The following is a 13,652-nucleotide window of genomic DNA, read 5'->3' as shown; positions in this document are numbered from 1 at the left end:
AATAAATCAATTTGGCTATCTTTGCACTTTGGTTGACCTACGGACCCAATGGTCAAGATTTGTTGGTTATTCAACCTGCAAATGGGTTTACAAAAAAAACTTTCATTTTGTAAACCATGAGTGCTACCATGCAAATGGGTTTACAAAATGAAAGTCACTTCTGGTTACTTGCCAAAGTACAAGGCATGACTTGGTTGCTAAAGGGTACAAGCAAGAACATAGAATTGATTTTGATGAAATCTTTTCTCATGTAGTCAAAATGACTACTTTGTGAACCATCTTAGGCTTGGTTGTGTCTGAAGATATGGAACTCATAAAGATGGATGTCAAGATAGCCTTCTTACATGGTGATCTGCATGAGGAGATCTATATGCAACAACCTGAGGGTTTTGTTGCAAAGGAAAAAGAGCACATGGTATATAAACTCAACAAGAGTTTATATGGGCTGAAACAGACACCACAAGAATGGTATCATAAATTTGATACATTTATGCAATCTCATGGATTCTACCGCTCTCAAGTTGATCGCTGCTTATATACTATGAAGGTAGCAAATGGCAGCCTTATTCTCTTTGTTTTGTATGTGGATGACATGTTGATTGCAGATAGGGATGTTCATGCCTTGGACTCCTTAAAACAAAGCTTACATAACAACTTTGATATAAAGAATCTTGGTGAGGACAATCATATTCTTGGCAGGTGTATACTCACGGATAGATCCAAGGGTCTTCTCTATCTATCACAACAAGAGTATGTTACTAAGGTTTTGCAGTGTTTCAATATGGCGGGAGGGAAAGCCGTTGGTGTACCCTTGCCTCCATATGTGAAACTTAGTGTAGATGACAGGCCTACATTTGATGATGGAAAGGCTATGGCCTAGGTCCCTTATGCTTCAGTTGTTGGTAGCTTGATGTATGCTATGGTTGCTACACGTCCTGACATTGCATTTGCGGTGGGAGTGGTTAGCAGGTACATGGCATGTCCTAGCAAAAAACATTAGGAAGCAGTGAAAGGTATCATGAGATACCTTAAGGGCACAAGGGATTTGTGTATCTGCTTTGGGAAGCAGAAGTCATCTATTGTTGGCTTCACGGATGCAGACTATACTGATCATCCTGACTGCAAGAAGTCTACTTCAAGATATGTGTTCACGTTCACAAGGGGAGCAATCTCTTGGATATCTAGACTGCAAAAGTGTGTTGCATTGTCTACACAGAGGCAGAGTATGTCGCTTCCACTGAGGCATGCAAGGAGGCTTTATGGCTTTCACATCTGGTGAGAGAACTTGGTATTACAAAGGATCCTATCCTCCATTGTAACAGTCAGAGTGCTATCATGCTAGCACGAAATCTTGTCTCACACAAAGACAAAGCACATACAAGTGAAGTATCATTTTATCAAGGATGTACTTAATAGCAAGAGCATTGAGCTTGTTAGGTTCATAGAGATGATAATCCTACAGACCTTCTTACAAAGGGTCTTCCAGCAGAGCGGTTTGCTCATTGTCGCCAAATGATGGGGGTTAGATAGTATATGTGTATTTCAGCTTTGTACATGCATAGACTTAGCTGATTCTTTCCTCTACCTTCAGGCATGTTGCCTTTAGGTGGGAGGTTGTTGTGAATAAAGACTCGCCATGCCTTTTACAGTATTTGGGTATGCACGCACCCTTACATTGTGCTTTATATATATTATCAAAACCTAAAGTGGTACATCTTGTCATTTTACCAAAACACTTCCTGTGGCGTGCTCTCGCTCTTTCTACTCTGAACTCTGCACTCAATCTGACCTACGCTTTGTCTCGATCCTCGCACATCGACATCAGAAAGAAATGGACAAAGACAAAAACATTGATGATAACAAAGATGAAAAAAAGGACAGCCAACATGCAAAGACGAGCAGTGTGAAGATAGAGGAAGTCAATATAGTTAGTTATAAGAGTAACAATGGCAATTATGTACTCTTTACTTCTTCTTTTAGTGCACAATCATTGATTGCAAATTCTGACGATGACATGCACACCTGGATTCTTAATTCAAGTACTTCATTCCATGTAACACCACACTGAGTGGCTCTCTAACTACAATGGTGGTAGACATGGTGTTTTCCACTTCGGGGATAATTATGCATGTAACATTGTAGGAATTGGCAGTGTGCAATTGGCATTTCAGTATGGTTAGTATTCACTTTGCATAATGTAAGGCATGTACCCAAGCTCAAGAAGAGCTTGATAAGCAACTAGATGATGAAGGCTATCACACTACTTTTGGGAATAGCAAATGGAACATATGTAAGGGCTCTAGGATTATTGCAAAAGGCTCTAGAAGTAATACTACGTATCCATTACATGTATCTAGTGTGCGTGATCATGTTGTCGCCATAACAGAGCAGCCAAGTGTATCTTTGTGGCATAGCCAGTTGGGGCACATGAGTCAAACTAGAATGAAAGTGCTTTCTCGTTTGGGTTATTTGACATGTTTGAGGTATGCTGATTTTGATCATTGTATTTTGATCATTGTTAATGATGCCACACGCAAAGTATGGGTTTATCCAACCTGTCGTAAAGATGAGGCTTTGGATAAGTTTAAAAAATTACTGGCACTTGCTGAAAATATGACCAACAAGACATTAAAATGTCTTCGCCCTGACAATGGTAGGGAATATGTGTCCAAAGCCTTTCAGGCCTTTTGTGACAGCAAAGGGATAAAAAGGGAGCTCACTACCCCTTATAATCTACCCCAAAACGGTGTCACACAGTGTATAAATAGGACTATTCAAGAGAATATCCTTACCATGTTGTCTCATGTTGCATTATATCATGGATTTTGGGCAGAGGCTCTTATGATAGCCATACACTTGATAAATCGGTTACCAAACAGGTCTTAAGGGGGGAGAGTCCCTCAAGAAGTGTGGTCGAGCAAGCCACCTTTGTATATACACTTCAGAGTGTTTGGCTGCAAAGCATTTGTGTATATATGCATAGAACAACACAGCAAATTGGAGCCAAAGTCCTATAAATGCATTTTGCTAGGATAGGGAGAAATGGGTTATAAGTTATGGGATCCTAAAAAAAGAAAAATTTACACAACAATGATGTAATCTTCCGGAAAGATCGCATGCATAAACAGCCCGAAAAGACAAAGGAAGTGAGAACGTTACGTTCCGAGAAGAAATACCAATAGGACAACAAAGAGTGTCCACTGTACAACAGCAAATACTTGCTGTAAATGACCCTATAGATGCAAGGAATGATGCAGAAATTGATCAACAAGAAGTTGCCCACGATATACCACAATTTCAACAAGAAAATGTGCCATTGGAACAACCGAAACAAACAAAACAGCATGCTGAACCTTTTGAACAGCAAGCTGTTAATGCAGACTTACAGGCTAAACAACCAACAAACACTAATCATTGGGTCCGTAGGTCAGCCAGAAATACCAAACAGCCACATAGGTTTGTTCCTGGTGCAAATAATGTTGTTGACTATGTCATGTTGACAAATTGTGGTGAACTGTCATGCTTCAAGAAAGTAATGGACAGAGACGACTACAAGAAATGGCATAAAGCTATGCTATTAGAGATGGAATCTCTAAAAAGGAATGGTACTTGGGATTTGGTGCATTTTTCCAAGGGGCAGAAAGTCCTACCATACAAATGGGTTTACAGATGGTCACCTCTGTTCCCTTGCCAAAGTACAAAGCACGACTTGCTGAAAAAGACAAGCAAGAATATGCGATTGATTTTGATGAGATATTTTCTCCTGTAATCAAGATGACTACTTTAAGAACCATATTCGGCTTGGTTGCGTGTGAGGATATGAAACTCATACAAATGGATGTAAAGAATGCTTTCTTACATGGTGATTTGCATGAGGACATATATATGCAACACCCAAAAAGGTTTTGTGGCTAAGGGGAAAGAAAAGATTGTATGTAAACCCAACAAAAGCTTGTATGGGCTAAAACAGTCACATACATATAATAATCTTGCAGATCTTCTCACGAAGGGGCTTGTCAAGGTACATAAGATGATAATATTGCAGATCTTCTCACAAAGGGGCTTCCAGTAGAGCGGTTTACTCATTGCCAACAAATGATGGAAGTTGGATAGTATTGTTAGCAGTCATGTTTGTCATGCCTTGTCATCTCCTGCCTGTGAGCCTCAGTCTGAGTCAGACGAGGACATTAGGAGCTCTGACATGTCTGTCATGTGTTATGATGGGGGAGGCTAGTCACTCTCGACTGGCTGTCTTAGGTTGTGTATTTCTTTTTGGCCTCTTTTAGTGGGCAGCCACTGGCTGCCCGGCCACTTTTTGGTCACTGTTGTGGGGCGCCCATTTTAGGGCATTTTTAGGGTTTGCGCCCATTTTAGGGTTAGAGTTAGGGTTTGTCCGTTGCCTATTTATAGGCAGCCCCCCTCCCCACTTGGTCACTTGTCTTCTTGCAGATTCCGACACTCCTTCTCCCCCGTGGTGGTGCTGCCATCATCATCAGCCTGATCTGGTGCCCTCACTGACGCTGTGGGCTGCGTGCAGGGACTGATCAGTCCATTTCAGTGTATTCAGCATTCATTTCAGTCAGTGCAGATTTCTCTTCCTTATTTTCTGCTTTCTCTCTCTCTCTCCCTCCATGTTCGTATTCCCTCTTCCGCAGCGCACTCTCACATGGTATCAGAGCCGAAGGAGAGTACACGGAGCTGAGTTTTACGCGGGAGAACACCCACAACTTTGCGTTTGCTGGTCAAGACGTCTCCAACAGCTGAGACGTCACCTTCTGCACCATCTTCTTGATCAAGGCGGCCTGTTTTGGTGTCACATCTTTGCGTTTGCTGCTGGCGTCATCCCCAACAGCCAAGGGGGCCCTTCCAGGAGGTCCCAAATATTTGCGTTTGCTGCTGGCGCCTTCTCCAGTGGCTGCCACGTCATCAACGACCTCTTCCTGCCTGCGTTTTCAGCCAGGCGGCCTCCCCAACAGCTGGGCAACGTCTTCCTTACTGGCGTTTTGAGCCAGGAGGCTGTTTTTCTGTGGTGACTGCATCGTTAGCATTTGCGTTTGACATCATCCTTGCGTTCTGTGCAAGGCAGCCAGCTCAAGAGCTTCTGGTGTTTGTGTTTCGGCACCGGCAACCTTCCCTTGTTGTGTTTTGGTGTTTGCAGATATCGAAGATGTCTTCTCATTAGTTTACGGGCTTTGATGACTCAGATGACGAGCTTTTGTCTCGACACTCATCTGAACGGAGGCGTGATTTCTATCACGAGGACCATCGTCCGGAGTCTATTCCTCTTTCCCGTCCCCCTTCTATTCATGTATCTTGGCGAGCCTCTTCCAGTGGGCCGAAGATGCAGCCTTTGGTACCCCCTGTACAGGTACCCGTACTTCCTCAGCTGCCCAAAGAGGACCGGTTGGATGGCTCCAACTTTTCACTATGGTCCTGCAGATGGAGTGTATCTTGGACTCCTTCGATCTTTGGGAGCTTGTTTCTGTTCCTATTCCCCGGCCTAAGGTGGATCCTGCAGATGGGACATCTATGGATCGTGCAGCCTTATGGGATCGGCTTAATTCTAGAGCCAGATCTTTCCTCTTTCTGAGTTTGCAGGATTCTGTCCTTGTTCATGTTCACAGGTTGAAGACTGCAGCAAACGTGTGGAGAAAGCTCGCGTCTCTCTATCAACAGAAGACGTTTGCCCACCGGATATCTCTTGAAAAGAAGTTGCGGATGCTCGCTATTGATGATAGTCCTTCCATGAAGGACCACATCAACAGATTACAGGATATGAGGGATGAGCTTGCATCTCTCGGTCGGACGATATCTTCTGAAGACATGGCTATGATTCTTTTGACTCAGCTGCCATCGCCTCGGTTTGATGTCTTCTACACCAACCTTCTTACATCGAGGACTTGGAGCCTTCTTCTACCTCTACACCAGCTATTACCCATAAGTCAGTGTTCCTTCATATCCATGCTTTGAAGAAGGATCCTTCTTCCGTGGCTGCAATGTCTTCTGCGCAGCCTTGGTTAGTGGACAGTGGTGCTTCGAGTCATATGACTCCCCGAGGTGATTTGTTACAGGATCTCCGTCCATCAGAGGGTTCAGTCACTGTTGGTGACATTTTATTGGTGCCTATTAGTGGTGTTGGCACATTGCCTTTGTTTACTGACCGACCTTCGAGCTCCTTTTCACAGGCCCTAGATGTTCCGGATTTGGGCCTTCCTCTCCTCTCAGTTTATGGCCTTACGAGGCTTGGCACACGAGTGATCTTCACCGAGCATGCCGTTGTTATTGAGGATTCTTCTACACGAGCTGTCTTATCTACAGGTTGGCAGGAGAGCGGGCTTTATAGGCTCCATTCCCCTTCTTTGATGCAGGGTCCTCCGCGGCAATCTATTGCTACACCCGTTCCCGCTTGTGCACCTTCTATTCCACAGGTTCCTTCCCATCCCCCACCTTCTCCTCCGGTGGTTCCCTCATACCCTCCATTCCTTTCAGAGGGGGACGATCTCGGTGATGCGGTTCTGGATTCCCTGGCCCCTAGTGTTTTAGAGGGGGATTCCCAGGATCATGAGGAGCTCCTTCAGCGACAGTCTACATTGACGGACTTCATCGACATTGGCATTCCTCTTGCCACCCCAGGATCTATTTCCTCTTCGGCCTTCAGCCACATCCAGGATCTGAGAGGGGGTGTTAGCAGTCATGTTTGTCATGCCTTGTCATCTCCTGCCTGTGAGCCTTAGTCTGAGTCAGACGAGGACATTAGGAGCTCTGACATGTCTGTCATGTGTTATGATGGGGGAGGCTAGTCACTCTCGACTGGCTGTCTTAGGTTGTGTATTTCTTTTTGGCCTCTTTTAGTGGGCAGCCACTGGCTGCCCGGCCACTTTTTGGTCACTGTTGTGGGGCGCCCATTTTAGGGCATTTTTAGGGTTTGCGCCCATTTTAGGGTTAGAGTTAGGGTTTGTCCGTTGCCTATTTATAAGCAGTCCCCCTCCCCACTTGGTCACTTGTCTTCTTGCAGATTCCAACACTCCTTCTCCCCCGTGGTGGTGCTGCCATCATCATCAGCCTGATCTGGTGCCCTCACTGACGCTGTGGGCTACGTGCAGGGACTGATCAGTCCATTTCAGTGTATTCAGCATTCATTTCAGTCAGTGCAGATTTCTCTTCCTTATTTTCTGCTTTCTCTCTCTCTCTCTCCCTCCGTGTTCGTATTCCCTCTTCCGCAGCGCACTCTCACAAGTATATGTATTTCAGCTTTGCATATACTTAGACTTAGCTGTCCTTTTCTCAACCTTCATGCACGCTGCCTTTAGATGAGAGGTTGTTGGAAATAAAGGGCCACCATGCCTTTGATACATGCTCAAGTGTAAACGCACCCTTAGCACTTGTACTTTAGAACTTTACATATAACTATCGCAAAAACCTACGAGAGGTATAATTCTTTATACCCACACGTCATGCATCTCACTCTCTACTACGACTCTCTCTCTCTCTCTCTCTCTCTCTCTCTCTCTCTCTCTCGCCGCCATTGCCATTGCTAATCATCGAATCTTCACTATGCATAGGCTATCAAAATCTTGGTCATTGTGATATTGTATTAAGAACGCCTTGGCATGGAGGAATAGATGTAGCCATTGATTAGAATCAAAATAAATTTAGATTTCCTTTCGAGGATAAAAATACATCTTTTGATGTGGGAGTAAAAGAAAACTCTATTCCCATCTTACCCCATGTACAAATTTATAGAGCAATCAAAAAGTCTATTTTCTCATACTTAATTTTTGTCAAAGATTCTAACAAAGAGTCTAGAATTAAAGAGTCTATCTCAAATATGTACGAGGACCGAATGAATTTCTTAAAGGAGTATGAAGATTGTTTTGCGAATACTTTACCTGATGAGTTACCACCAGAGAGGCCAAAAGATCATCACATTAATCTCATTCATGGAAGCTCACCTCCAAATAGACCATCTATCATGTCCAAGACAATAAGAGAAGATTATGAAGCAAGTAAATGAGCTCTTGGAGAAGGGTCTAATAAGACCCAATTCCTCACCTTTTTACTCTCCAATCCTCTTAGTACAGAAGAAAGATGGATCTTAGCGCATGTGTGTGGACTACAAGGCCCTCAACAAAATAACAATTCGGAATGGGTTTCCCATTCCAAGAATTGACGTTATCTTGGATAGATTGGATGGATCCAAAGTATTTGACCGAATTGACTTGAAGAGTGGCTACCATCATATAAGGATTGCTCCTCAAGATATTCATAAAACAACATCCAAGACAACTTTTGGTTTGTATGAGTTTCTTGTGCTACCATTTAGACTCACCAATGCTCCTACAATCTTTAATAGAATGATGGAAAGAATCTTTATAGCATATCAGAAGTTTACATATACTTTCTTTTATGATATTTTGGTTCATTCAAAAGATGAAGAAGAGCATAAGTAACACTTGAAAATAGTGTTTCAAGAACTCTGCAAACACAAACTTTATGTGAAAAAGAGTGAATTTTTCCTAGAAGAGATTCACTACTTGGGCCATATTGTATCCAAAGATGGGATTCATATGGATCTAAAAAAAGTCAAGGCTATTATAGAATAGCTAGAATTTACTAGAGTTCATGAAGTTTGAAGTTTCTGGGGTTTATACTCTTATTACAAGAGATTCATTAAATGGTTTGTAATGGTTGCTAGACCATTGCATGATTTAACCAAGAAAGCAATGACATTCTGATAGACCAAACTAGAAGAAAGCTTTTGAAGGTCTAAAGTTCTATATCAACAAAGGACCTATTTTGATTATATCTAATTTGTCAAAACCTTTCTTTATGGAATGTGATGCTTCAAGAGACCGCATTGGTGCAATCTTAAACCAAGAAGGTCATGCAATTGCTTATGCAAGCAGAAGGTTGCAAAATGCAGAAAGGAATGCTACTACCTATGAAAAGGAGTTAATGGTCATTATTCAAGCTTTAAAAGATTGGAGACACTATCTTCTAGGTGGAGAATTTCTCATCAAAACGGACCATGACAGTCTCAAACATTTTCTCAACCAACCAAAGATTTCTGATAAGTATATTCGATGGCTAGAACGCCCTATAATTATACTTGAATCGTAATTGACAAGATACCCAAGAGAAATTAAAAGTTTAATCGAGCAATCAGATTAACCAAAAAACTCAAATGACTAAAACCTTTACACTCAAATACTCGCATTCACTAGAAGCCCATATAATGAGTGATTTCAAAAAGTAGAACCAGATGCTTATGATCAAAGAAACAAACCACGAACTGGTGAACCTATATAATGAAGCTCATCAAAATCTAAATTTAGCGACTCCTAAAATTTACAAGGTTACTATTTTCAGAAGTTGCTCAAATGAAATTTTTATTTGTGTCAGAGGCTCCAGACATTCTTAACCATTTGAGAGATTTTTAGAATATAAGATTTGAAAGTTTTTTTCTCTAGAAAAGTGATAAATGACATCTAGAAGAGAACATGTATCATTTTGAAGAGACAAGTGTCTCTACACTTGATCATTTTCAGCAAACACTTGTCATTTGTAATCTCCACTTTCTACTTTTGAGCACCTAAGCCCCACATCTATATATTGAAGGCCTCTCTTTTCATTTGAAACAGCTCTCATGTTGAAACTTCAACCACATGATTTATACTCTCTTATATATCTCTCATCAAAGAAGCACTTTCTACTTCATTTGATCTAATCCAAGCACTAAAGAACAAAGTCAACTTGCTGCCTAAAGTTTGCAAAAATTAGGGCTTTTAAAAATTACAGCAAATCAACCCTTTTGTATATGATTCAAGCACATAGTGCCCGTGGTTTGTTTCAATAAATTCCTGTAAAGGTAAAGAGGTTGGTTCCCCTCTCAATGTGGTGTTGACTCTCTCTTTCTCTCTCTCTCTCTCTCCTAGTTTTCATGGTGATAATTGATCGAGTTGGCTAAGTTCAAAGTATTGTCATTCTCACGTTTTTCCCCGTGCTTACACAATTGGCTTTTACCTACTTAGAGAAGAGTGGAAATCCCCCAAATTTGATGACTCGCTCGTCCTCCACCCAATTTCAGCTGAAAATCACCTTTAGCCCTAAAAATTTCAGATCTTGGAGTCTTCAATGTCCAATACATCTCTCGAGGCAACTGCTAAATCCTAATTTCTACTACAAATTAGGATTCACAGCAGTGAAAACTGAAATTCCTTAGCTTCCAAGGTTCCAAATACACAGATCTTCTAAGCAAGGTTATGAAATAATTGGAAAATGAGAGAGAATGTTGAGAAGAGAGAAATTTCAAAGTTTTGCCGCAAGAAATGACTGAAAATTGGTCAAATGCACCTATTGCCTTGTCTTAGTAGCAATAAATGTTGTCACCTACACCTGGAGGCCCAAAATCTACTAATGCCTTCAACCTGGGACTATCACCCAATTGCCTAGGATCTCGTGTAGTTGTTGGGCCTCATCCGCTCCAAATCTGCAAACGCCTACTGATAATGACTGAAACTCAGCTCACAATGGCTGCTTCAACTCCTCACGATGTATTTCCAGCAAGAATGAATGATATTCTCTCTCTAAGCCTTCTTTTTTGCTCTCCCAACCTTCCCCACATTTTTCCTAGGCTCCCTTTGGAAAATTTAACAAGTGGCAACCTTTTCAAATGAATTTCCAGTATTATCCATATTATTACATTAATTTTTCATCTTAAATTACTAAAAAATAATATAATAATTATTTCAATATCCAAAAAAATAGTCTGACCAGCCAATAATTAAATTGGCTAGGCCACTTTATCTTTAACTAAATGAATGAATTTTTTCATAGCAAACAAGCAAATTCGCGCACCTAATCCTACGATCAAACCTCCCACTTCCTTGAGGAGAGCCCTTTGGGGTTGGCACAAGATTTTGCCACCCGCTTTATACCCATCACCGATACATTACTCGGTTTCTCATAAGATCTTTGAGAGGTGTGGACTCAAGGATTGAACTTGTGACTAGAAACTCAAATATTGACATTGTAGTGATTGGTTCGAGGCTAGGGCTTTTGCTCTTTAGAGGGGATAGGGATCACCTTGCCATTTCTTAAGCGCATACAATAAGATCAATCTTTGAGCTTTAGCCTGTGCCTTGAAGTTCTATGTTTCTCTATGGTGCAAGTCTTGTGATATGATGGATTGTTTCTTAGTCTCTTGAAGATCAATTTCCAGCCTCATGCATTTCTTACTCAATGGCTATAGCACCTGGGTCTTGTTCACACCTAGCAGTGGGCGATCAACATTTCTTATTGACGATTAGATTTTTTGTGATGACTACAAAATGCAATTAGGTAGCATTTTTGGCATCAATTCGACCACGCTAGCTGATTTCTAGCATCTTTTGCTATTTATAGCAAGGCGATTGACTACTGCCAATCTGCAAATTGCCTCAACACAATCCAACTTCTAGTCTCTCCTCCATTTCTGGTGCTACCTTTTGTCATCAGCCTGATCTAGTGCCCTCACTCACATTTTGGACTGCATGCAGGGGGATTAATTAGACCTCATTGTATTCAGCACTCTTTTCGAGTTCAATGCAAACTTTCGTCTTCCATTCTCTTCTTTCATTGCAGTCTTTCTCTTTCCTTCACTCTCCTTGTTCATATTCTTCATCCATTGTGTACCCTTACACTTCAAAGGGCATCTTGGGCATTCCCATCTCTTGAGAATCTCCATGACCATGACAAAAGTCACAATGGAACAAACTACACAACTTGGTCAAGCAAGTCAACCAAGACTAGGGGTTCTTATCAACAATTCAAGCTGCATAGAAGGATTTGAGAGATCATGGCTAAACATTCAAAGCTCTTCCAAACATGTCACTAGGAGAAATTAATCACATGTTGGAGAGATCTATGAGAGAATTCACCAGCTGAAGGCCATTATTATGTGCCTTTTTGGTTCTCTCCCCCCCCCCCCCCCCAAGTACCTTCTCTAGTCATACTTTCTCCTCATTTATACCTTCATCTTTACAGCACTCACAAATCATGATCATGATATTTCATCAAACATCTCATGTGTCTCCTGGTCCCACAGGTCATTTTGGCCTTTTGTACACATTAATACAATGTTTTATTCTTTTACCTTGACTCGTTCCACCCCCCTTTTTCTCTCTCCCTCCATACCTCACAAGAATTTAAATGTATAGTTAAACTGCAGCCATCATGCATTTCTCCACTCAACTATCCGTTACAAAAACATACCACAGAAGCATACTCCACAAGTATTTGAGCAAGTGTATGGTTGTACTGAAAGCCATCATCATAGTCATGAACCCTTGTAAGTTCCAATCCTGTAAATGCAATTTGAGGGGGTTATCAAAAGCATGCACATGATATCATTCTTCATCTGAAAACAACACACGGTTATCTACATTTCAAAATATTGTTAACAGGATCATGCAAATGTTTACAAGAAGCCAAGTGATGACCTCGTCCACCTAGAACAGCTGGCACTAGGCCTAGCAGAAAGAAGCAGCACACAGCCTTCCATATGGCTGACCTGATGAGGCACTCCATGCATCTAGCATCCAGAAAGTCAGCAATCAAGCGCAAATATTTAACACCGTTTTCACTTTCAAAAGCAGTATTCTCTCATATTTTTCGAAACAGGCGTCTGCCAGTATATTGAAAACTACCAGAGCTTAAATTTATGTTAAGAACTTTATCCTTTTAAAGAGCAACACAGCGCATAACATACATGGCGTATGATAGCATGAACTTTGGCAATATTGGATCTCAACAGCTAAGAACGAATAATTTGTTGCCTGGCTAAAAAGATTGAACGAAACCACTATACAGAAGCAATCTATTCTCAGGAGCAGTAAAGAAACTGCGAAAGGCTGTCCTCCAGTCAAACCATAGATCCAGAAACACAAGAAGAAAACAGGTGAAAGTGATCAATTCACCGACAAGATTAACAATTTTGGGAGGGCCAACACCTGCCATTTCTGTAGACAAAACAAAACGCAGAGATTTACCAATGACGAAACACGGAACTTCTCAGAAAGTCAGAGGACCGACCAAAAGAAGCGGTAATTCGCAGTTAGCAGAAAACTGAGATGTCCATAGATTCTCTGCGTGTCGCTGTGTGTGTATGTGAGGGAACGAGAAAGAGAAAATGAGAGAGAGAGAGAGTGCTTACTTGAATTCATCGACGGAGTGATCGTTCCTTCTGCACAAGGCAACACTTCTTTTTTCTACGTTAAGAGTCGCAAATCAAGCACACATGTAGATCGCTAGCTTAAAATAGTCTTCGACCCCTTTTTCTCTTTTTTTCAAATTAATCCTGTTATCTTCATTTCCGCCATTATTTAATCCAACCACCCAGTCTTATCGTGCCTGTTCATATGGACATTCAATAGTCTCGCAAAATTTATCCATGTATGCCCATTTGTGTTTTTCATATTCTTATCATAGCTGCTCTAGCCAGCCAGACCCACTAACTGCACGTTGCGTGGTAGCAAAGCCCATGAGGCTTCGCCACACATTTGTGAGAAAAGGGAAGCGGCCATGCGGTAACCCACCAAAAATATCCTTATCTCCATCTTCCATCTTGGCTATATAGCTATAGGTATCATTCCTCTATTTCGTCATGGGTTGAA

At 41.6% G+C, this 13,652-nt stretch overlaps 1 protein-coding gene across 8 annotated transcripts in view; it reads right to left on the bottom strand.

The window, feature by feature from the left end:
* The window catches only part of LOC148029065 (lipase-like), a 55,307-nt gene extending 42,002 nt beyond the window's left edge, over positions 1-13,305 (bottom strand). For 2 of the 8 annotated variants that reach the window (XM_087687822.1, XM_087687829.1), the window contains exons 1-3: positions 12,749-12,780; positions 12,480-12,571; positions 12,253-12,341 (exon numbers count right to left, since the gene is read on the bottom strand). In XM_087687822.1, coding sequence (XP_087543948.1) covers positions 12,253-12,341; positions 12,480-12,571; positions 12,749-12,765 — 198 coding nt within the window. In that variant the 5' untranslated portion in view covers positions 12,766-12,780. Of the gene's footprint in view, positions 1-12,252; positions 12,342-12,479; positions 12,572-12,748; positions 12,781-13,028 lie in introns of those variants that run through there. The other 6 variants (XM_087687828.1, XM_087687824.1, XM_087687825.1 and 3 more) reach the window with 6 other exon arrangements.
* Between the last annotated feature and the right edge of the window lie 347 nt (positions 13,306-13,652).

Source organism: Lygodium microphyllum, chromosome 11 (assembly GCF_053477565.2).
Source record: "Lygodium microphyllum isolate KBCC chromosome 11, Lygodium_microphyllum_v1.1.10, whole genome shotgun sequence".
In the NCBI taxonomy this organism is placed as follows: domain Eukaryota; kingdom Viridiplantae; phylum Streptophyta; class Polypodiopsida; order Schizaeales; family Lygodiaceae; genus Lygodium; species Lygodium microphyllum.
This window is presented reverse-complemented; position numbering and strand designations above follow the sequence as displayed.